Source organism: Talpa europaea, assembly GCF_964194135.1.
Source record: "Talpa europaea genome assembly, chromosome: 1".
Classification (NCBI taxonomy): Eukaryota; Metazoa; Chordata; class Mammalia; order Eulipotyphla; family Talpidae; genus Talpa; species Talpa europaea.
The window spans coordinates 6,464,635-6,482,581 of record NC_140073.1 but is presented as its reverse complement, the minus strand read 5'-3'; the positions used below and the strand labels follow the sequence as shown (position 1 = coordinate 6,482,581).

General features: G+C 61.4%; 1 protein-coding gene across 1 annotated transcript; it reads right to left on the bottom strand.

Moving 5' to 3' along the window:
- Positions 1–3,622: 3,622 nt before the first annotated feature.
- FADS3 (fatty acid desaturase 3) lies at positions 3,623–13,905 on the bottom strand (the record flags this gene model as incomplete). Its single annotated transcript, XM_084252769.1, has 12 exons — positions 3,623–3,916; positions 4,919–5,044; positions 5,186–5,265; positions 5,382–5,478; positions 5,838–5,935; positions 6,316–6,392; positions 6,937–6,997; positions 7,303–7,425; positions 7,542–7,643; positions 8,070–8,267; positions 8,743–8,853; positions 13,702–13,905. The coding sequence occupies 12 exons, from the start codon at positions 13,903–13,905 to the stop codon at positions 3,865–3,867; spliced, it is 1,329 nt and encodes a 442-aa protein (XP_084108895.1). The 3' UTR covers positions 3,623–3,864.
- Between the last annotated feature and the right edge of the window lie 4,042 nt (positions 13,906–17,947).

The window sequence follows — 17,947 nt, the reverse complement described above, 5'->3', positions numbered from 1 at the left end:
GGCCTGTCAAGCCAGCCTGCTCCCCAGGGGCAGAAAGGGTTCATAGGGGACTGATCTTAATTTTTATCACATTGCTTCCCCATCCCTCCATTTTTTGGAAATAAAAGAAGTAATTTTATTCTCACTTATCTGGTCGACGGGCAGCCTTGTGTTCCTGTGTGTTAATACAGGCGAGACTTTGGGGGTCAAGGGCCCGGGCACCGGGAGGAGGGCAGCACTTGTCCTCTGTGCTCCCCCTCCCTGTGGTCACCCTGCCTGCCCACTGCTGCCTCTGCTCACGAGAGGACTTTCCCTTCCCTGACATGCACTTGGTCAGGTGCATGGTGCGAATGACCCAGATAGTCGGCCGGCCTTGGTCCTCCTGGGGGCTCAGCTGCTCATGCAGACCCGACTGACAAAGACCCTGGAGCCACGCAGGGCTTTCTGGAAGGTGTTGGGGAGTTGGGAGGGCAACAAGGAGGGGCTGGCCCAGGACACCATCCCCACATCCTCAGTCCTGTCTCCTGCATCCTCATCCCTGGAATAGCTGCCCACTGCTGGCCTCGTGGCACTGGCTTCCCTGACTTCTGCCTGTTTCGGTTGGCGCCCAGAGCTCTGGGGGCAGAGATAACCCAGCCTCCGGAGGGGCTGAGGAAAGCCCTGGAGACTGACACTCCATCTTGTGCCCCTTGTGCAGGGAGTAGCTCACTACGTCCTCACAGCCCAGTGTTGCTGCTAGTTCATATAAAGTGGCCCTGGGCCCCAAGTCTGTCTGACTCCAGAAGGAGGGAAGTAGCACCCCCTATTTGTACGAAGAAGGGACCTGCTGTGGGACGCCAAAGATGATACCTTCCATATCTCCCAGCAGACCCAGGAGAGGCCTTCAAGGCTGGAAGTTCCTGGGAGTCATCTGTACCCTGATTTCCAGAACAGTACAGAACAAACCCCCTCCCCCCCACCACTGCCAGCTGGAAGTGCAGGATCTATCACTGACAACCAGGATCCTGGGAGGGGACGCTGGGGGGGTGGCTGTGAGGGCACCAAGTCCATAGACACTTGGGTCTCTGGCACCTTGTCCTAAAGTACTACCCTTAAGGCAGCTTGGGACCTGTTTCTGCCTAGCCACCACTCCCATCCCTGTGCTCCCGAGATTCTTGTCCTACACAGAACTGCGGGGGTGTGATTCCCACCCCCACCCTGTCGAGTCCCTCAAGCTCCCGTGTGGATAACAGCTGAGGAGGCAGAGACCAGGGGGAAAGGACTGGCCTGAGGCCACACGGTGATGGCTTCCGGGCCAGGCCAATCTGGGATCCCTGCTCCTCACCCAGACCCCTCCTCCTTCCTGTCAGACTGCTCCCAGGTGCCCCAGCCATGGCCGCGCCATGGGGGCAGTGGCGGGAGGCCATCCTTGTGGAGGAGCTGGAAGCTCACTCAGCGAGGCGGCTGCTCCCAGAGGAGGGTGTCAGCTCTGTGAGTGGCGTGGGTGTGTGCCAGGGCCTGGCAAGTCGCTCAGGTGTCCAGCTAGACACGACACTCCCCTGCCCACTGGAAAAGGGGCACAGCAGAGGTGACAGTCGCTGCTGGCCGGGATGGAAGGCCACTGCCCCCAGGACGGTGCCTCCGCAGCACCCCAGCTGCACACCCCCCTGACTGGAGACCAGCTAGCAGGGGCGCGGGGGTTCTTGGAGGCTCCATCAAGGCTCCTCCTTTCACGAGCCCTGCAATGCCCTGGTTTTCTCACTGCTGGAGAGGGGCAGTGGCCTGTCCCCAGGGGCTCTAGCATGGGGGACAGCATGGGACAAGGCCAAAGGTGACCCACCAGTGGGGGGGACTCCAGTCAGCAAGGAGAGATGGACAAAGGGGGTGACTACCTGAAGGCAGGGGACCTCCCCAAGCGTCCTGTAAACAAGTTACTGGACAAGGACTTCGATTTACGGGCGGGAGGCCGCACTTCCTTCGGCCACCACCAGGGGCAGCACAAGCGCGGCCAGCCCCAGTGGCGCAGACCCTCCGGGCTCCTCTAGAGGGCGCTGCAGGCCCACCCCTGCAAGGGTGGGGGGGAAGCAGCTGCCCCCAATCTGAGGCGTTAACAGATTGATAAGCAACCAGAGGCACCAGGGGAAATGCGCAGCTTCTGTTACCAGCTGAGGAGGCAGAGGCCAGGGGGAAGGCCTGGAGGGGCCACCATTCTGAGGCCACCCCGACCCAGGCTTGCCCGCTTGGCACTGGGGTCAGCAAGTTTCCGCAGGTGGCCGCAGGTAGGGGGACTGCGGCAGAGGGAACGGCCTGTGCAAGGCCCCTGAATCCGGAACAGACCTGGGCGGGAGCTGGTGGTCAAGGCAGGAAGTGCCTTTTCAGGAGGAAACCGGGGCCGCAGCAGGCTCCAGGTGAGGGCAGGTGGTGGCCTGGGGGCACTGGGTTGTGTTATGAAATTTTTTAATTTCTGAACCCTGTTGCATGGGGTAGGGGGTGCTAAGCCATCCACACACACACCCCTTTTTATCTTTCGCACCCCACAGAGGCTGAGTAGCTTCCCCAGGGTCACACAGCTGAGTCCTGGCAGAGGCAGGATTTGCGCCTGGTGCAAATGGACGCTCCATGGAGTGGACCCCGGGGAAGAGTTTAACAAGAATTGCAGTATTTGTGCCCCTTCCACCTCCCGAAGGGAGCCCAGTCCAGGGCGAGGGGAAACCTGACAGAGTGGGGGGCAATCCCTGCAGCTGGTGGGGTGACCCTGGCCCCCACTCTGCAAAGGCCCTCCGAGAAATGCTAACTCAGCATTACAAGTTTTGGGAGCCGTGGAGGCTTGATAAAGTGATGCCTTCAGTTCGGGGTGGAGCTGGTGATGTGTGGGGGTGCTGGGAGTGGAGGGGTCCACAGCTCTGCTCCCCCTTCCCACCCTCAGGAGGCCCCACGAGGCAACTCAGCGCTCTTCCCCAAACTGAAAACTGCCCCCATTTCCCGGAGAAGCCGCCTGAGGCTTTGTGAGGGGATGCCCTGACACTAGGCAGCCAGGACGAGCCCAGAGGCTGCCCCCAGACGCGAAACAGAAACAGCCCATTCCCGGGACCCAGCTTATTCGCCGCAGCAACTGCTGGCAAGCACCTGGCCCAGTGGGCATGGGGGAGACCCCTCGTCCCCTCCTCGTCCCTGACAAGGAGTCTGGTGGAACCACCCCCCTCCACCCACTGTTGTGAGGCTAAATGTGGTGCCGATGGACAGATGGACGGGCAGGTGGCCAGCTGCCAGGGGCTCCCAGCCTCCTCCCCATGGGGGCTTCTGGAGGAGGGCGGTGCAAGCCCGCGGTGGCTTCCCCCTCCCAGGGTGCCTGCGCGCTGGGCCTCAGCCCTGGCCCTCACCGCTGGCCCAGCCCCTGTCCACGCGCAGAGGAGAATGAGGTGGGCTGGCGGGACAGGCTGGTGACCGGGGTTGGGGTGAGGGACAGGAAAGGATCAGGCCATGGCCGATCCAAGCCCGGGGCGCCTCTCAGCTCCCGACCCACTGAAGCAGAGGGAGCTCCCAAAGTCACCGTCCCCCATGCTCCCCAATGCCTTGATGACCCAAGGGCCTGAACCCCACAGTGGGAATCTGGAGCAGACGCCATGCAAGTTCAGCACTCCGTGATACATCTGATTTGTTTTTATATAAAAATAACAGTTTTCCCCCGATTTTCACTCTAGGAAAACATGTCATGCTCACCGTGTGATTTTTATGTACCATCCCCTTAGCCACGCTCCCACTGGGTCAGAGGCCTCAGAGCTGCTGAGCGGGCAGGTGAGGGGCCGAGGGGGAGACAGCAGGACCAGGAAGGCAGGCAGGGTCCCCCGGGGAGCTGTGAGGCCTGCTGGGGCCGGCTTGGTGGGTTGGGGGCCCTGGAGGGGGCCCTCACTGGTGGAGGTAAGCTTCTAGCCAGACATCACCAGACTTCTTCAGAGACCTGGGAGGACACAATTACAGGCTACTAACCACCCCCCCAAATGATGTGTGAGTGGGGATCCCCATTCCCAACAGAAGGCGACATGTTCCTAAACTGAAGTGGGGTCTAGAACTGGGTGGGGGCAGGGGAGGCAGGACAGGCAAAGCCCATCTCTCTTTGACCCAGCTCTGTTGCTGGGCGGAAGAAGCAGAAATCACTAGGAAACCCCATGCCAGGGGCGCTAAGGGGCTGTGCCAGGTGGCAGGGGCTCAGAGGGCCAGGCTAGGAAGGAGAAGCAGTTCAAACAGCAGTATGAAAGGAAGGGCAAACAAGGGCAACAGCATGTGCCAAGGCACAGAGGTGGAAAAGCTTTGGCTGGGGACTCAGGCCTCTGTTCCCCAGTCAAGGCTACCCGGAGGGCAGAGCCCCAACAGCCCTTGCCTGAACGGCTGCAGGAGCCTCCGAGCTGCCCCTTCTGCTTTAGCCCTTGCCCGTGGGTGCAGCCCCAGAGTCAGTCTATCCTCAGTCCAAGTCCTGAGTGCCCCTCCTTGGTACGGTGGCTCTCGCCCACACCAGCAGGCTCCTGCCTCAGGGCCTTTGCACTGCTGGTCACTTTCCTGGAACACTCTTCGCCCAGAGGTCTCCGTGTCCAGCCTTCCTCCTCCCTGTCTCTGCTCACGTCACCTCAGTACCACCTACCCTGCCACCTATTAAAACACAGACCCGTCTGGGACTCCCTGTGCCCATTCCTGCCCCCACCCTTAGGTTCTGTGGTTTTGTTTAATGCCAGAGCTCTTCTCGCCCCCTCGCGTTTTCTGTCATGCTCTTGTTATCTGAACTGTTTGCTGTTTCCCCCGCTGGGACCCCAGCAGCAGGGATCTCAGCCTGCGTTCCTGGGCAGGGCCTGTGGCCTGGCAAGGCCTGGAATGCCAGCTTAGAGAGGGACCGTGCAGGTTCAGAGAAGGGGTGCTGGGGTGGGGGAGGACCGGGGCCAGGCTGGGCCACGAGACGGAGGCCCCTTACCCAACGATGTCCACCAGGGCGGTGAGGAAGGGCTTCACCTCGTAGTTGAGGCCATGCTTGGCACACAGGGCCTTGACCAGTGGGGCCACCCGGCGGTAGTTGTGCCTTGGCATGGTGGGGAAGAGGCTGGGGAGAGAGGATGCGTTGGCCTCTGAGGTGGGGGGCAGACGGAGTCCCCACCCCCCCAGCACCCACCCCAGGGAATCTGGAGCTAGCTCATGTTTTGGCCTCCCTGGGGGAAGACTGGGCTAGGGCCCCTGGACTCACTGGTGCTCGATCTGGAAGTTGAGGTGCCCACTGAACCAGTCGTTGAAGAGCGAGGGCTCCACATTGCAGGTGGCTGCCAGCTGCAGGAGCAGGCAGCACAGGTGAGGGAGGCCGTATGAGACCTGGGCCAGGCAGCCCCAGCAGGGGCCCATCCCTGGAACCACCCCGCATCCAGGACGAGCCCCGCCTGCGGCACCTGAGAGCTGGCCCAGTCCCGGTGCTTCTCGTGGCCAATCTCCTTGGGAATATGGTTCATCTGCGTGATCCACACGAACCAGTGGCTCTCCAGGACCCTGTGGGGAGGCTCAGGTGCTACCATGTCCAGCTCCCCACTCAGACCAGATCTGGGGTGCCACTTCCTTATCTGCAGCCCCCCTCCCGCTGGCATTTATGGAGCTCAGCCAAGTGGGGGGGCATCACCAGGCTGAGCCCAGAGTGGCCCTACTCAGGAGGGTGGACATCCCCGGAGTCACTGGCTGCACCCCCAGACCCACTGCCCTGGACCCTGTCCCTCATGTATCTTTCATTCCCCACCCACCCAGGGGCTGGCGCTGCCTGCACTCTGTGGACAGAAATGGAGGCCTGAGTGTGCAGGGCCCCTGTGGCCTCCATGTGACCTCCCCACTCCCTGCCATCCCAAGTCTGGCCGTACCTGACAGCCACGAAGAGCAGCAGCGCCCCGGGAACACCATAGAAGGGGATGTAGGACAAGAAGAACCGCAAGTAGAAGCTGGCAGCCCAGAGCAAGTCCTGCGGAGGGGGTGGAGGGGGGCTGTCGCTGCTTGATAGGCCCCGAGCCCAGACAGGGCCCTGCTGGCCTCATGGGGAAGGCCATGGAGGCGAGGACCATGGAGGTGAGGGTTCATGTAAGGGCGTGAGGTGGGGGAACCCCTGCTTGGGAGACAAATGTCTGGCAGAGTTGGCCGGTAGAACCCCCCACCCAGGAAGGACACCCCAGTGCCCTGGGACACTACAGTGTGCCTGCACACACACTCCCCCCACCCACATGCACACAGGAAGCACACAATCACATGCACACATGCCCTGCCTGCATTTGTGGACGGGCCACCCCGAAGCCCACCTCCTGCCTCCACGCTGCCCGCCTGGGCCCAAGCAGGGGCCACACTCACCGTCCACTGCATGCACACCAGCATGTATGCCAGATTTTCCACTTCAAAGTTCACCAGGGTTAGCAGAGGCGGGCCAACTGCGGGGGAGGAAGGAGGAGGAGAGGGCTCAGGAGTAGCTCGGAGCTGGGGCAGGCCGGGCAGTGGAGTTGGGGAACTAGGGCGCTTCCTCTGGGAACACCAATGGCACTTGGTGCTGGTTGCCTCCAACGGATGACCCCACATCACCCACAAGGCTGGTCCATGTCCACTCATCCCCTTGGTGTCCGAGCCTCCGCAGGCTGCCCTCGCCCCACCACTTCCCATGCCCCTTCTGCTGCAGATCCGGCCAGCCTTAGCATCCCCACCCTTGAATCCTACCCTTAGCACCCCAGCAGTTGCCCAAATGCCGCAGGGCTCTGGACAGCAGGAAGGCATTCTGACTGGGGTCAGGAAGCTCTGGGCCGGGCTGTGACTGCCTCTGGCTAAGGCAGGGCCTGGGAGAGCCCCAGGAAGGTTGGGAGGAGCTCGGAGACACCCAGCAGAGTGCGGGTTAGAAAGTCTGCCCCTTCCCAGGAGGGGGTTGGGAGCCATCCTGGGTTGCCTGGGCTATGCTCCGCCCCCAGGAAGCAAAGGTGCACTCACTCAGGAAGAAGTACAGGTGCTGGTGGTTGTAGGGCAGGTATCTGCGTTTCTTCTTGCCATACTGTGGATACAGGCAGACAGGCGGCCCCTGGGGAGATCAGCTCTCCAGCCCTCCTCCTCCCAGGGCCAGGGGCTACCAAAGCTGGGGTAGCTCTAGGGGCCTGCATCTGGGGCCATGACCGAGATGCCATGGAGGAAGGCTGAGAGCTGTCCCATCTCCCCTGGGGCATGGGCTCAGCCAGGAGCTGGAGTCAGGGGCTTGGTCAGGGGCTGGGGTGGAGCCATGGTGGGGGTGGGGGGCATGATTACCAGCCACGCCCTTGGTTGCGGGACAAAACCGAGCTTGTCCACGTCCTCCCCACCCACCTCGATGGACGACTCCCCCAGGAGGAAGACCGGTGCCACCGTCACATCTGGGTCCTTGTGGAAGATGTTGGGCTTGGCGTGGTGCTGGAAGTGGCGGAAGTTCCACCAGTGGGCAGAGAAGCCCTGTGGGCGGGAGGGGCCTCTCAAGGCAGGGCCAGGCAGTGTGCGCTGCTCCTGCACCCCCAACCTGGCGCCTTGGCTGCTTGTCCCAGCCGCCCCCATCTCCCCTGTACTGTCACCTTCAGCTGTCCCATCACAAACTGCTGGGCCACGTGGTTCCACCGGGACTTCCTGAAGACCGAGGCGTGGCCCAGGTCGTGCTGCAGACACCAGCACTGGGCCTGGGGAGAGAGGCGGGTCAGGTCCCTGGGCAGGACAGGCCACTGAGCTGGGCCCTGCGGGAGAGGCCAGCTCTGGAGCCCGTGAGCCCTCCTGGAGTGCAGAACACACCTTACACCACCCCGTGGGCCCTCTTCTGACAGGTAAGGAAACTGATGTGGGGGTGGGGGGTCGGGGCCCCCATGCCTGTCACTGAGCTGTGCCCACAGTGGCCTCTATCCTCTGCTCATTCAGGCTCTAATGAATGAGCTTCCTGGGCTCCTCGAAAGTTCAGCTTGCCCTGCAGATACCCCAGTGTCCTGGTACACGGCTTACGGTGGTTGTTCATTCATTCGTTCGTTCGTTCATTCAGCAAATGTCCAGCGCGTCCAGTGCTGGGCCCCAGGTCTGGCGGGCAGTCCAGATGGCTGCAAGCAGGCTGGACTCACCTGGGAGATGGCCAGGACGAGGGCAGCGAGGGTGCTGGGCACCCAGCCAGGGCCGAGGAGGTAGATGAGGAGCCAGGCTAGCGCCTCCATGGCCAGGATGTGGCCCAGCAGGAGGGCAAAGAAGGAGGGCTCGGCCTCAAACAGCTTCATGTCCTCAGCAGCCTGGCGAAGCGCTCGGAAATCCTCGATTAGCTGGGCCTGCCACAGCGGGGTGGCCGGTCAGCCAAGGCAGGGAGGCCTAGCGGCCCCCATGCCTCAGTCCCGCCTCCCAGCCAGGCCCAGGGGTGTGGCTGAGGGGAAGGAGGGACGAGAGTCCCAGGCCTGGGTGAGCAGAGAGCTGGCTAGTGGCGAAGGCTCCACTGACAAAAGGTGCGGGGCACTGAAAAGCAGAGAAAGCCAGGTTGGGAGACACCTTAAGAGCACAGCTCATCAAAATCCTCACTGTCCATGGAGGCGCTGGGCTTAGAGCAGGAAGGGGGTACGCCTGGGGATCCCCAGCAAGTGCTGACTCTGGGGCTCTGGCCTCCTGCGGGCATCCATATCGCCTGTACCCAAGAAGGGATGGCCCAGCCTGGCCCCGTCCCTATGGGCTAATGTGGAAGGAGCTGCTATGGCAGTGCCCTCCCTGCCCCCAGCCTCCCACTGGGGCTGAGCCTCCTCCGGGCCTGCTCACATTCTGGGATCCATCCTGGCTGGGCTCCTCGGGGGCCAGCTCGCCAATCAACAGGGGCTGCAGGAATTTGCGCACGAAATTGAGGTCCTGGTGGAAAGCGTGGAAGGCGTCCTAAAGGAGAGCAGACAGTCAGACAGACAGACAGGAGGCTGGGGCAGCACGCAGAGGCAGCAGGCAGGGCAGGGAGGGCTGCTGCTGGCAGGGCGAGCAGAGAGACGGACAGACGGACGGGGTCAGCTGGTTGTTCAGTGGTCACAGAAATAGAACCAAGTGGGTCAGCCTTCCCATGAGCCCTCCCGGCCCTCCCCCGCCGGACAGCCCTCGCCTTCTTTGCCAGCATAGAAGCCCTTTTCCAAACCTGGATTTCCAGAAAGGGCTCCTTGAAAGACTCCGATTCCTTTCATGACAGGATTTAACTTTTCCCAGGGAAGATGTCCCTTCCGCCCTAGGGGCCACCTTTCCTGTCATCTGCCCCTTGCTGGCGCAGGGCACCATTTCCTGGTATGCTTGGAAATGTCCTCCTAGGGGCCTGTGCGCAAAGCCCCAGCCCCTCGTGGCTGGAAGGGGGCACTTGAGGTCTCTCTCTGGGTCTTGGGACAGAGTGGGGTCAAAAGGAGTAAAAACGGTGCCCCAAACACAAGCAGCTGCCAGCAGGGACAGGCTGCATTCCCAGGGGTGTCCGAGGAGCCTGGCTCAGAGCAGGGGCTCCCAGTGGGTGAGTATGGATGGGAGCCAAGCCATGGTGCATGGTGGGGACGCCGCCTGCTCAGAATGTTGTGGCAGGGCCAGCCTTGGAAGCCAGGGCTTGTCTGTGCCCTCCACACCCTCGAGGGGCCTCGGGGCAGCTCCTCCCAGCCTTGTCTGGGCCCTGGGCACTTAGAGTGGCTCCTGCCCCACCCCCAGCCCTGCCCGGAGCCCCTGGACTGTGGGTCCAGGGATGGAGGGCTGTGGAGGGGTGGGGGGAGGGGAAGGGGGTTCCAAGTCTGCCTGCCGGGATGGAATCTGTGCCGCCACTTAGGAGCCCAAAGCCTCAGACAAGATGCACCGGCTCCACTCTGTGCACTTTCTCATCAGTACAGCAAAACCGCAATGCCCATCTCTCGGGGCTGCTGGGAAGGCTGAGTGAGGGCAGGTAGAACACTTAGAAGGGTCCTGGACTCAGCTGAGCCCAAAGGCCTGACTTGTCCTCCTCCTGAGTCCACCAGGGTTAGAGCCCCTGGAGGGGAGTGGGTGAGGCTGGAGCATGGAGCTAGGCCTGCCGGACTTCCCATCTAGGCCAGCCCGAGGCTGGAGACAGGAGTAGCTGGCAGCCTCCTGCCATCCCAGAGACACAGTGGGGGCAGGGTTGTTGTTCTGGTTACTTTCCTGAGATGGGGAATGTTCCAGATCTGGAAGGGGGTGGCGCAGGGAATGGAGTAGGGTTGCGGGGGGGGGGGGGGGGTGCAGGCGGTCTGCATCTGTCCTTGCTGCCTGCCTCAGCCTTTCCTAAGGGGGCCTCGGTGGTTGGTGGAGAAGCGGGTGGGAGGATGCCTCAAAGGACAGACACCCCAGGAATCCCCCCTCCCTTCCCAGGAGCTCCTGCTCGCTGTCTCTGTCCTCTGTCCTCTCCTGGCCTTCCCCATGGGGGGTGGATGGGGTAGCACTGTCAGCGTTCCCGTTTCACAGAGGAGGAAACTGAGGCAGGAGTCAGCGGGCACACAGCTCTGAACGCGAGCCTCAGATCTTCCCAGTCCTGTCACGCCCCAGCTCCCACTCAGACTCACAGCCCACCCTCCAGGCCCAAGAAGAGGACACTGAGGGGCCCTTTCCGTCACCACATCCAGCCTCCATCCTCATCTGTAAACTAGGCTGAGCATGACCTGCCTCAGGTGTGAAGACCACCCTCAGCTAAATGCTCTGCTCCCGCTGTGTGCCTGCGGCTAGGCCCCTCTGCTCTCTGCCCCGGCCACGCCTGCCCTTCAGGGCCCGCTGAATGGCACCTCTTCCCAAAGGTCTCCCTGAGCGGGGTGCAGTTCCCTCAGACCCTTGCCCTTCGGCTGGGAGACTCTGCCAATCCCCTCCTCATGAGGGAGGCTTTAAGTGCACAGCAGTGTCCCTTACTTTACCCTCCGTAGCCCCCTTAGAATAAAACAAAGTGCAGCTCCCAAGGACACAGAACCCCGGGGGAGCCACCCCCCACCCCTGGACCTCAGGGCCTGCCCCTCTCTCCACCCCCAGCTCCAGCCCCGTGGGCAGCCCAGCTAGTCCGTAACAGAAAGGGCAGCGTCCACCTCCAAGCCCGTCCCTCTGCCAAGGAACCGCCTGCTTGTTCTGTTCTCAGCGCTATCTCTGAGGTCAGAACAGCAGCCAGCACGTAGCGGCCGCTCCCTGCTCTCCGCAGATGGGTTTGCTACTCAGTGACTGAGGAATGAATGCAATGAACACCTGGGCAGCAACGTAGCCTGCAGCTGAGCGTGGGCTGTGAATTCAAATCTCAGGCCTGCTACTTCATCTGGGGTCCCTTTGCCTCTCTGAACCCCAGAGTCTCACCTTTAAAGTGTTGCTAACACTAAGAGTGCAGCTAACACCAATAGGACCTGCCTCAGAAGGGTAACTTGAGGGTGAAAAGAGAATCTACAGGTCGAGCAGCAAACCCAGAGCCTGACACATAGTAGGTGCTCAGGCCCAGCCCTGGGGGACTTGTGGCCAGCTGCGGCCTGGCCTCGCCCTGGCTGGCTCCGCTTAGCTCAGGCTGCATGTCTCTTAGACAAACCTGGCCCAGGGCCCGGAGCATTCTCCCCAGGGTACCCGGCTTTGTATCCCAGGATGGCCACCGGCTGACTTCATGGCACAGGAACTCTGGGAATTTCCTGGCAGGAAGGCTTCTGTTGCCTGGACATGAGAACAGCTGATGGGCGGCCAGGGCTGGTGAGAGGTAGCTGCGGGAACACAGGCCTGACACTGCCCCGCCCCCACCTGTGCCCCAGGCCCTGGGGAGGGTGCCTGGGGTCCAGGCTGGACCTCAAAGGTCCAATCCCTGGTTTGTTTATTTTTTAATTTATTTTATTTATGCATATAAGAACTGGGGTGTAGGCCAGAGGTGCAGGGGGTGAGAGAATTCACCAGAGACAGAGTGGGAAGCAGAACAGGCAGATCTACTGAAATACACTGCTGAGGGGAGCAGCGGGCAAGTCAAGAGAGGTCTGCTGCACCATGTGGGTAGCTCCCAGGCTGGGGATCAAACTCAGGCCTTTGTGGTGGTAGCGCTGAGACTTAACCCCAAGGCCTCCAAGGAGGCCCCCCTGGTCTGCCTTGTGGGCCCCCACCATGGACAGACACTGGGGTCCCCTGCCGATGGCTACCTCACAGTCCCTTTGGCCTGAACAGACCAGCCCAGTTTGGTGCCTGGAGACAGGAGATGGTCTGATGCAGCTCCTCTGCTAAAGACACAGGAGAGCCAGACAGGTCGCAGCGCAGGGCTGGCCACGGCTGTTCCCAGCACTCTGCAGTTTGCAGGCACGCTCACTCACCACGTAGCTGCGCTTGTTGACCAGGAACCACAGCCCGGCGGCCCTGGGGCCACTGAGTTGAAAAAGCACAGTCCTGACCCCGTTGGCTAAATATACGATGGGTTCCCACATGGAAGCCCCCCTCAGCCCCTGCTCAGCCTAAGCACCGAGCAGGAAAAAGCGATAAATCTAATGTCCTTCCTCTTGCGTCCATCCTGACCTCCAGGTCAGATGATGAAAAAGGCCAGAGCAGCCACCCATAAGACCCCCAAGGGTGGCCAGGCCTTAGCCAGGCTGAGGGGGGCGGGGCTGTGGCAGACAGGCACCCACATACAGCCACACGACTTGCACACACACAGGCCCAGACGTGGTAACACACTCACTGTCCCCAGGTCAGCTTCAACGCATCCTCCCCTCCCCCCGCACCTGTGCATAAGGCTTTCTGTCCATTTCTAGAATTCAGGAGGTTTCTGGCCCTAACCTCTCAGCTTCCTGGGGTAGAAGTGGGTAAGAGAGACTTTTTGTTCCTAAGAGTCCTGGGAAGATTGCCCAACCCATGGAAGAAGGCAGTGGGTGGAGGCCAGGCGGCCTGGTGACGACAGGGACACTGACCCTCCCGGGACAGAAGGCGGTTTTGCTGCCTAAAGTCAGCCAGTTAGAATTTTGAAGACCTTCCTGGTAACCAGAGAGGCCAAACTGAAGTTTGGATGGTTGAGGCCAGAACACCCTGACCCAGACTCCTGCTGTTCACACCAGGGGGCTGAGGGACTGGCCGGGAGGCTCCCGCACAGTCACACGGTCCGGCTGGACGAGGCCACATCCCTCCTTGGCCAAGACCGGTCTGGAGGGGGCTGGGAAGAGAAAGCTGGGGCCCTGGGAGCCCAGTCTGTGCCTGAGGGGGGTCCGTTCAGCGGGAGGCCCACCCAGCCTGGCTCCCGAAGTTCTCCCACGTGCACTGCCAGCCCAGGAGAGGTGAGCCTCGGCCCCTCAGAGCCCTTGACTTGGGCTCGTGGGAAAGCCACAGACCGCTGAGCCCTGCCCAAACCCTGCTGCCTGGCCCCGGCCTCTGATGACACATCCCTGCCAGCCCCTGGGCACCCGCCCTAGCCCTGGCACTCACCAGCACTCAGCACGAGCACCCTGGCCTGGCCAGGACCGAGAGGACAAACCTCAGAGCGGCAGGGAGGACCCTCAGGGGAGGCGGCCACTCTCCTCGTGACACACCCACTTCTGAGCCCCTTCCTCCCGCGCGCCCCCACCCCGGATCGCGGGCAGATCAGCCCCGGCCCCGCATCAGGTGCTGGGGCTTCCAGGCCACGGGCATCGCCAGCCTCCGCGCCCGGACCCCCGGCGGGGCCCGGTCGAGTGGCCCCAACTCGGCCAGAAAGTCAAAGGCCAGAGGAAATGGGAAGGACGCGGGGGCCGGGCGGGCCCGCGCCCAGCTCCCCCGCCCGCGGCGGGGCTGCCCTACCGTGGCGTCCTCGGCGCCGTGGTGGCCGATGAGGCGGCTGCCCCCGGGGTGCCGCTGCGCCCAGCGGCTGATGTCGTAGACCCGGCGCTCGAGGACCAGCCACTTGTCGCCGGGCAGGTTGTGCGGGCGGATCTGCTCCCAGCGCAGGATGCGCGGCGGCGCCCCGGGCTGCGCGGGCCCCCCGGGCTCCCCGACGCCGCCCATGGCTGCGCGCAGAAGGCCGGGCGGCGGGTCCTCCGCGCCCCGCGCGACTCGCCGCGAGCAGGGCCGCCTTCCCGGGCTCCCCCCGCGCCGCCGCGCCGCGCCCCGCCCCGCCGCTGCGGCCGCCGTACGAGCGCGCGCCGCCGGCTCCGCGCAGCAACTTTTCCCCCTTATAGCCGCGCGGACGGCGCCCGCCCCGCGCCCCCCGCCCCCCCCCCCCCCCCCGGCCCGGCCCGCGCGGTGCCAATCCCCGCGCAGCGCCTCCGCCCCCATTGGCTGCGCCGCGGCGGCCCGCCCGGGAGGCAGCGTCGGGCGGGTCCGCCCTGCCCGATGGGCCGCGGCCACCGCGCCCGCCCTGCCCCGGGGCACGGTCAGCCGGCCGGCTCCGGGCTCCCGGCTCCCCCGGGGGCGGGCGGGGGCGGGACGGGACGCAAAACCCGGCGCCCTCCGCGCCCTCGGGGGGCCCCCGGGTCTGCGCCTGGGGCGTGGAGCCACGGTGGGCCAAGATGGGCTGCCAGCCCGCGTCCTGGAACATTCAGCCTCGGAAAGGACACTGCCTCCGGGACTGTAAACAGCTTTCAGACAATGGGCCCGCGACGTCTGCTCCGCCAGGCCGCCAACGCGGGGCGGCCCGGGGCGCCTCCCACCCGCCCGCCTGCAAGGACTGCGGGGTGAGGATGCCCAGGTGGCCAGTGGGCAGGAAGGGGCGCAGCGGGTCGCTGCCGGTCCCCGGGTGCTAGGCTGGGTGGCTGGCTTGTGGCCGCCTCCCCGCTCCCATTTTTAAAAGTCTAGTCCCTTTAAGAGTGTAGGTTGGTCTTCAGATACCGCGCATTTCTCTGACTATCTGTTGGGAAAAGTTGGGCGGCCACACCCAGCAAGGACGGAATCAGGCTAAGGTTTTGCTATGCAGCAGGTGTCACACCCTGCTGGGCCCCACCCCGGGTGGGATTCCACAGGTTGGATTTGGGGGCAGAAACTGCATTCCTAACAAGTTTGGGGTGATGCTGAACCGCTGGCTGGGGGCATGCACTTTGAGCACTGAAAGTATCATCTCTGAGATGCAAACCTTTTATCTTCACCTCACAATTCGTAGGAAATCTTTCCGGCTAATGTTTGTTGGGGCGGGCAGGCCAGGGCCATAGAAGGGCTGAGTGGTGCCTGGTTCCCCTGGGTGGCAGAGCCCTGCCTTGGCCTGATGACCAGAAAGACTGCCCGAGCCCTCCACCCAGGCGTCCTTGAACCCCCTTCCTGTGTGTGTGTGTGGGGGGGAGGTGTAGGGGAGGTCAAGGCCAGGGTTGCATGCAAACAGCCCGCCCCGCTGTGTTCACACTTACGCCCAAGTATGGAGGAGGTAGCCTCTGGCAGGAAAGCCACCTCTTGCACCCAACCCAGCCCTTCCTCTGTGGTCAGGCCCTCACCCCATCTTCAGCAGCCCTGAGTGGTCAGATGTGACCAGCCCATGGCTCCCTGGCCTGCTCACTGTCGCGTGTGTGTGTCTGTGTGTATGTGTCTGTGTGTGTAGCGTTGGTGGAGGGGGCTGTGTTATGAGATCCTCCACATACCCCAGATGCCCATGGAGACATGAGGACCCCCCCCAAGAGGGAAAGCAAGAGCAGGGCTCAGGACCATGCCTCCCCGGCCACTTCATCTGGCTGGGGGACTGTGGGGGACCCATCTTGCTACCACAAGCTGGTTCCTATAAAGCCTGAACTGTGTCTGCCCCCAGCTTAGAAGCAGCCTCCGGCATTGCTGAGGCCCTGGCTTCCGCAGGTTGCTTTACCTCTCTGGACTTCAACTCTATGCCTCGTGGCCTGTGGGGCACTCGGGACTCCATTGTCCCCAAGTCCTGCCAGGGCAGGGAGGCCTCTCAGACCACTTGGAAAGGGAGAGGCACCACTTGACATTCCTGAGCTGCCACGGGGCCACTGCCAGGGTGTTGGGTTTAGGCCGGGGGAGGAGGGAGCTAGCCCAAAGGCAAGGGCAGGGCTGGCCAGCTGGGGCCATTTTTGTGTGTGTGTGAGGGGAGCCCTCGAACCACTCCTGTGCAGCCAGTCCCAGTCCCGATGGGGTTTCTCTCAGGCTGGCTGCCACAGCCCCCAGCAGGCTACACTGGTCTCCGCCCTCTGTGGAGCTACCAGCTGCTTGTGCTAGCCAGTGGGACTTGGGGAGGAGGCAGGGGAGGGATAGGTGCAGCCATGGCCCAGGGGGTGAATTTAGGTCTTTGGGAAAGAGCAGTTCCGGCCTGGGTCTTTGTTCTGCAGCTAGCACACAAAGCAGACTCAAGCCAGAGCTTCCCCATTTGACTTTTTTTTTTTTTTTCAAGCTCAAGCTCACCACACCCTGAGCCTGGCTGTTAGGCCCCGGACACAGCTTTCTGGGAAGAGTAGGATCTGGGAGGCAGGGGCCGCAGAGTGATTCCAGCCTGTCCCCAAAGGCATCTGTAGGTGGCACGGGGGCGCTCCTTAGAGTGGCCCTTAGCAAAATGAGGCAGCACGCAGACGGCCAGCGAGCATGTGAAGATACTCAGCCTCAATTATCCGAGAAAGGCAAAGCAAAACCACAACGAGGCAGTACTCCGCAGCCAGTAGGGTGGCTATTATAAAAAAAAAAAAAAAAAAAAAGGAACAGAAGAAAGTAATGTCAGGAGCAAAATGTTCCTTCTGGTCTTTTAGGTCCTTTACCAGGTCCAACAAAAATCAATGTAAGACAGGGCCTCCCCGGTGGCGCAACGGTTGAGCGCTGGGTTGCGAAGCTGCCCGCGGCCTCGGAGGCGCCGGTTCGATCCCCGGCTGCTCCCCGGCCACTGGAGGAGGGTCCCACATGGCGCGCAGACTTCTCCTGCCGCCCGCTGCTCCCCTCAGCAGTGTACTTCGGTCCTTCTGCCTGCTCTGCTCCCCGCTCTGGCTCTGGTGAATTCTCTCACCCTCCCGCGCTTCTGACTGTACCCAGTGCATGTATAAACAAAAAACAAACAAACAAACCAGCAAACAAATAAATAAAAGCATGCGTCTATAAAAAAAAAAAAATCAATGTAAGACAGATTAACAGGAGAAACTCTAATTAGAAAGACAGGAGACTCAGGGCGAGTTGGGCCACAGAAGCTTCCAAACTCTCCTGAGCTTAAGAGTGGGATTCAGCCGGGAAGAGGACAACCTCCAGGAAAAGCAAGTTTGGTAATTAGATGTTTGCCCTGCCCTGCAGATAGTTCATTCAGATCCAAATTATCTGTGGCTGTGAGGTCTCCTAGACCAGGCCCCCCTCTAAATTCTTTAGGTAATTAAGGGAGAGATCAAAGTTTGTCTTGAGCCGGCTGGGTCTTGGTTGCCTTCAGCTCAAAATAATCCTCATGCCAACATGGCATACTTTGGGGTGACCTGTTCTGAACCCCTTCAGTAACAAATGTGGAGAATTGGAATCCTCGGGCACTGCTGAGATTATAAAGTGGCGTGACTGCTATGGAAGAGGCTTTGGAAGTGCCTTTAAGAGTTAAAATAGAACTACCAGTGGAGCTGGCACCCCAGCTCTTGGCATGAAGCTCAAAGAGCTATTTGCACTCCCTGTTCATAGTAGCCTTTCCCACAATAGCCAAGAGGTTATGCTCTTTAAAGAATGAGTGGATAAACAAAGTGTGGTCAATGCCTGCTGTGGAATATTATTCAGCCTTAAAGAGGAAGGAAATTCTTACACCTGCGACCACGGGGGTGAACCTGGCAGACATGATCCTAAGGGAAAAAACCTCACAGAAAGGAAGACACAGGATGCATATAGAGAAACGTAGTCAAATTCACATAGGTCAAGTAGGATGGGGGTCAGAGTCGAGGGCGTGGGGGGCAGAGCAGGGAGGGGGGACGTGACTGCTTAATGGGTATTGTTTCAGATTTGCAAGATGTAAAGTTCCAGAGATGTTTCAGAACAGTGTGGATCTACTCACCACTACCTACACTTAAAAACATTTACGATGGCACATTTAATGTTTTTATCATGATCAACAAAAAATGATGTAAAGAAACAAAGTAAAGGGACAAAACTAAACCCAAACAAACCC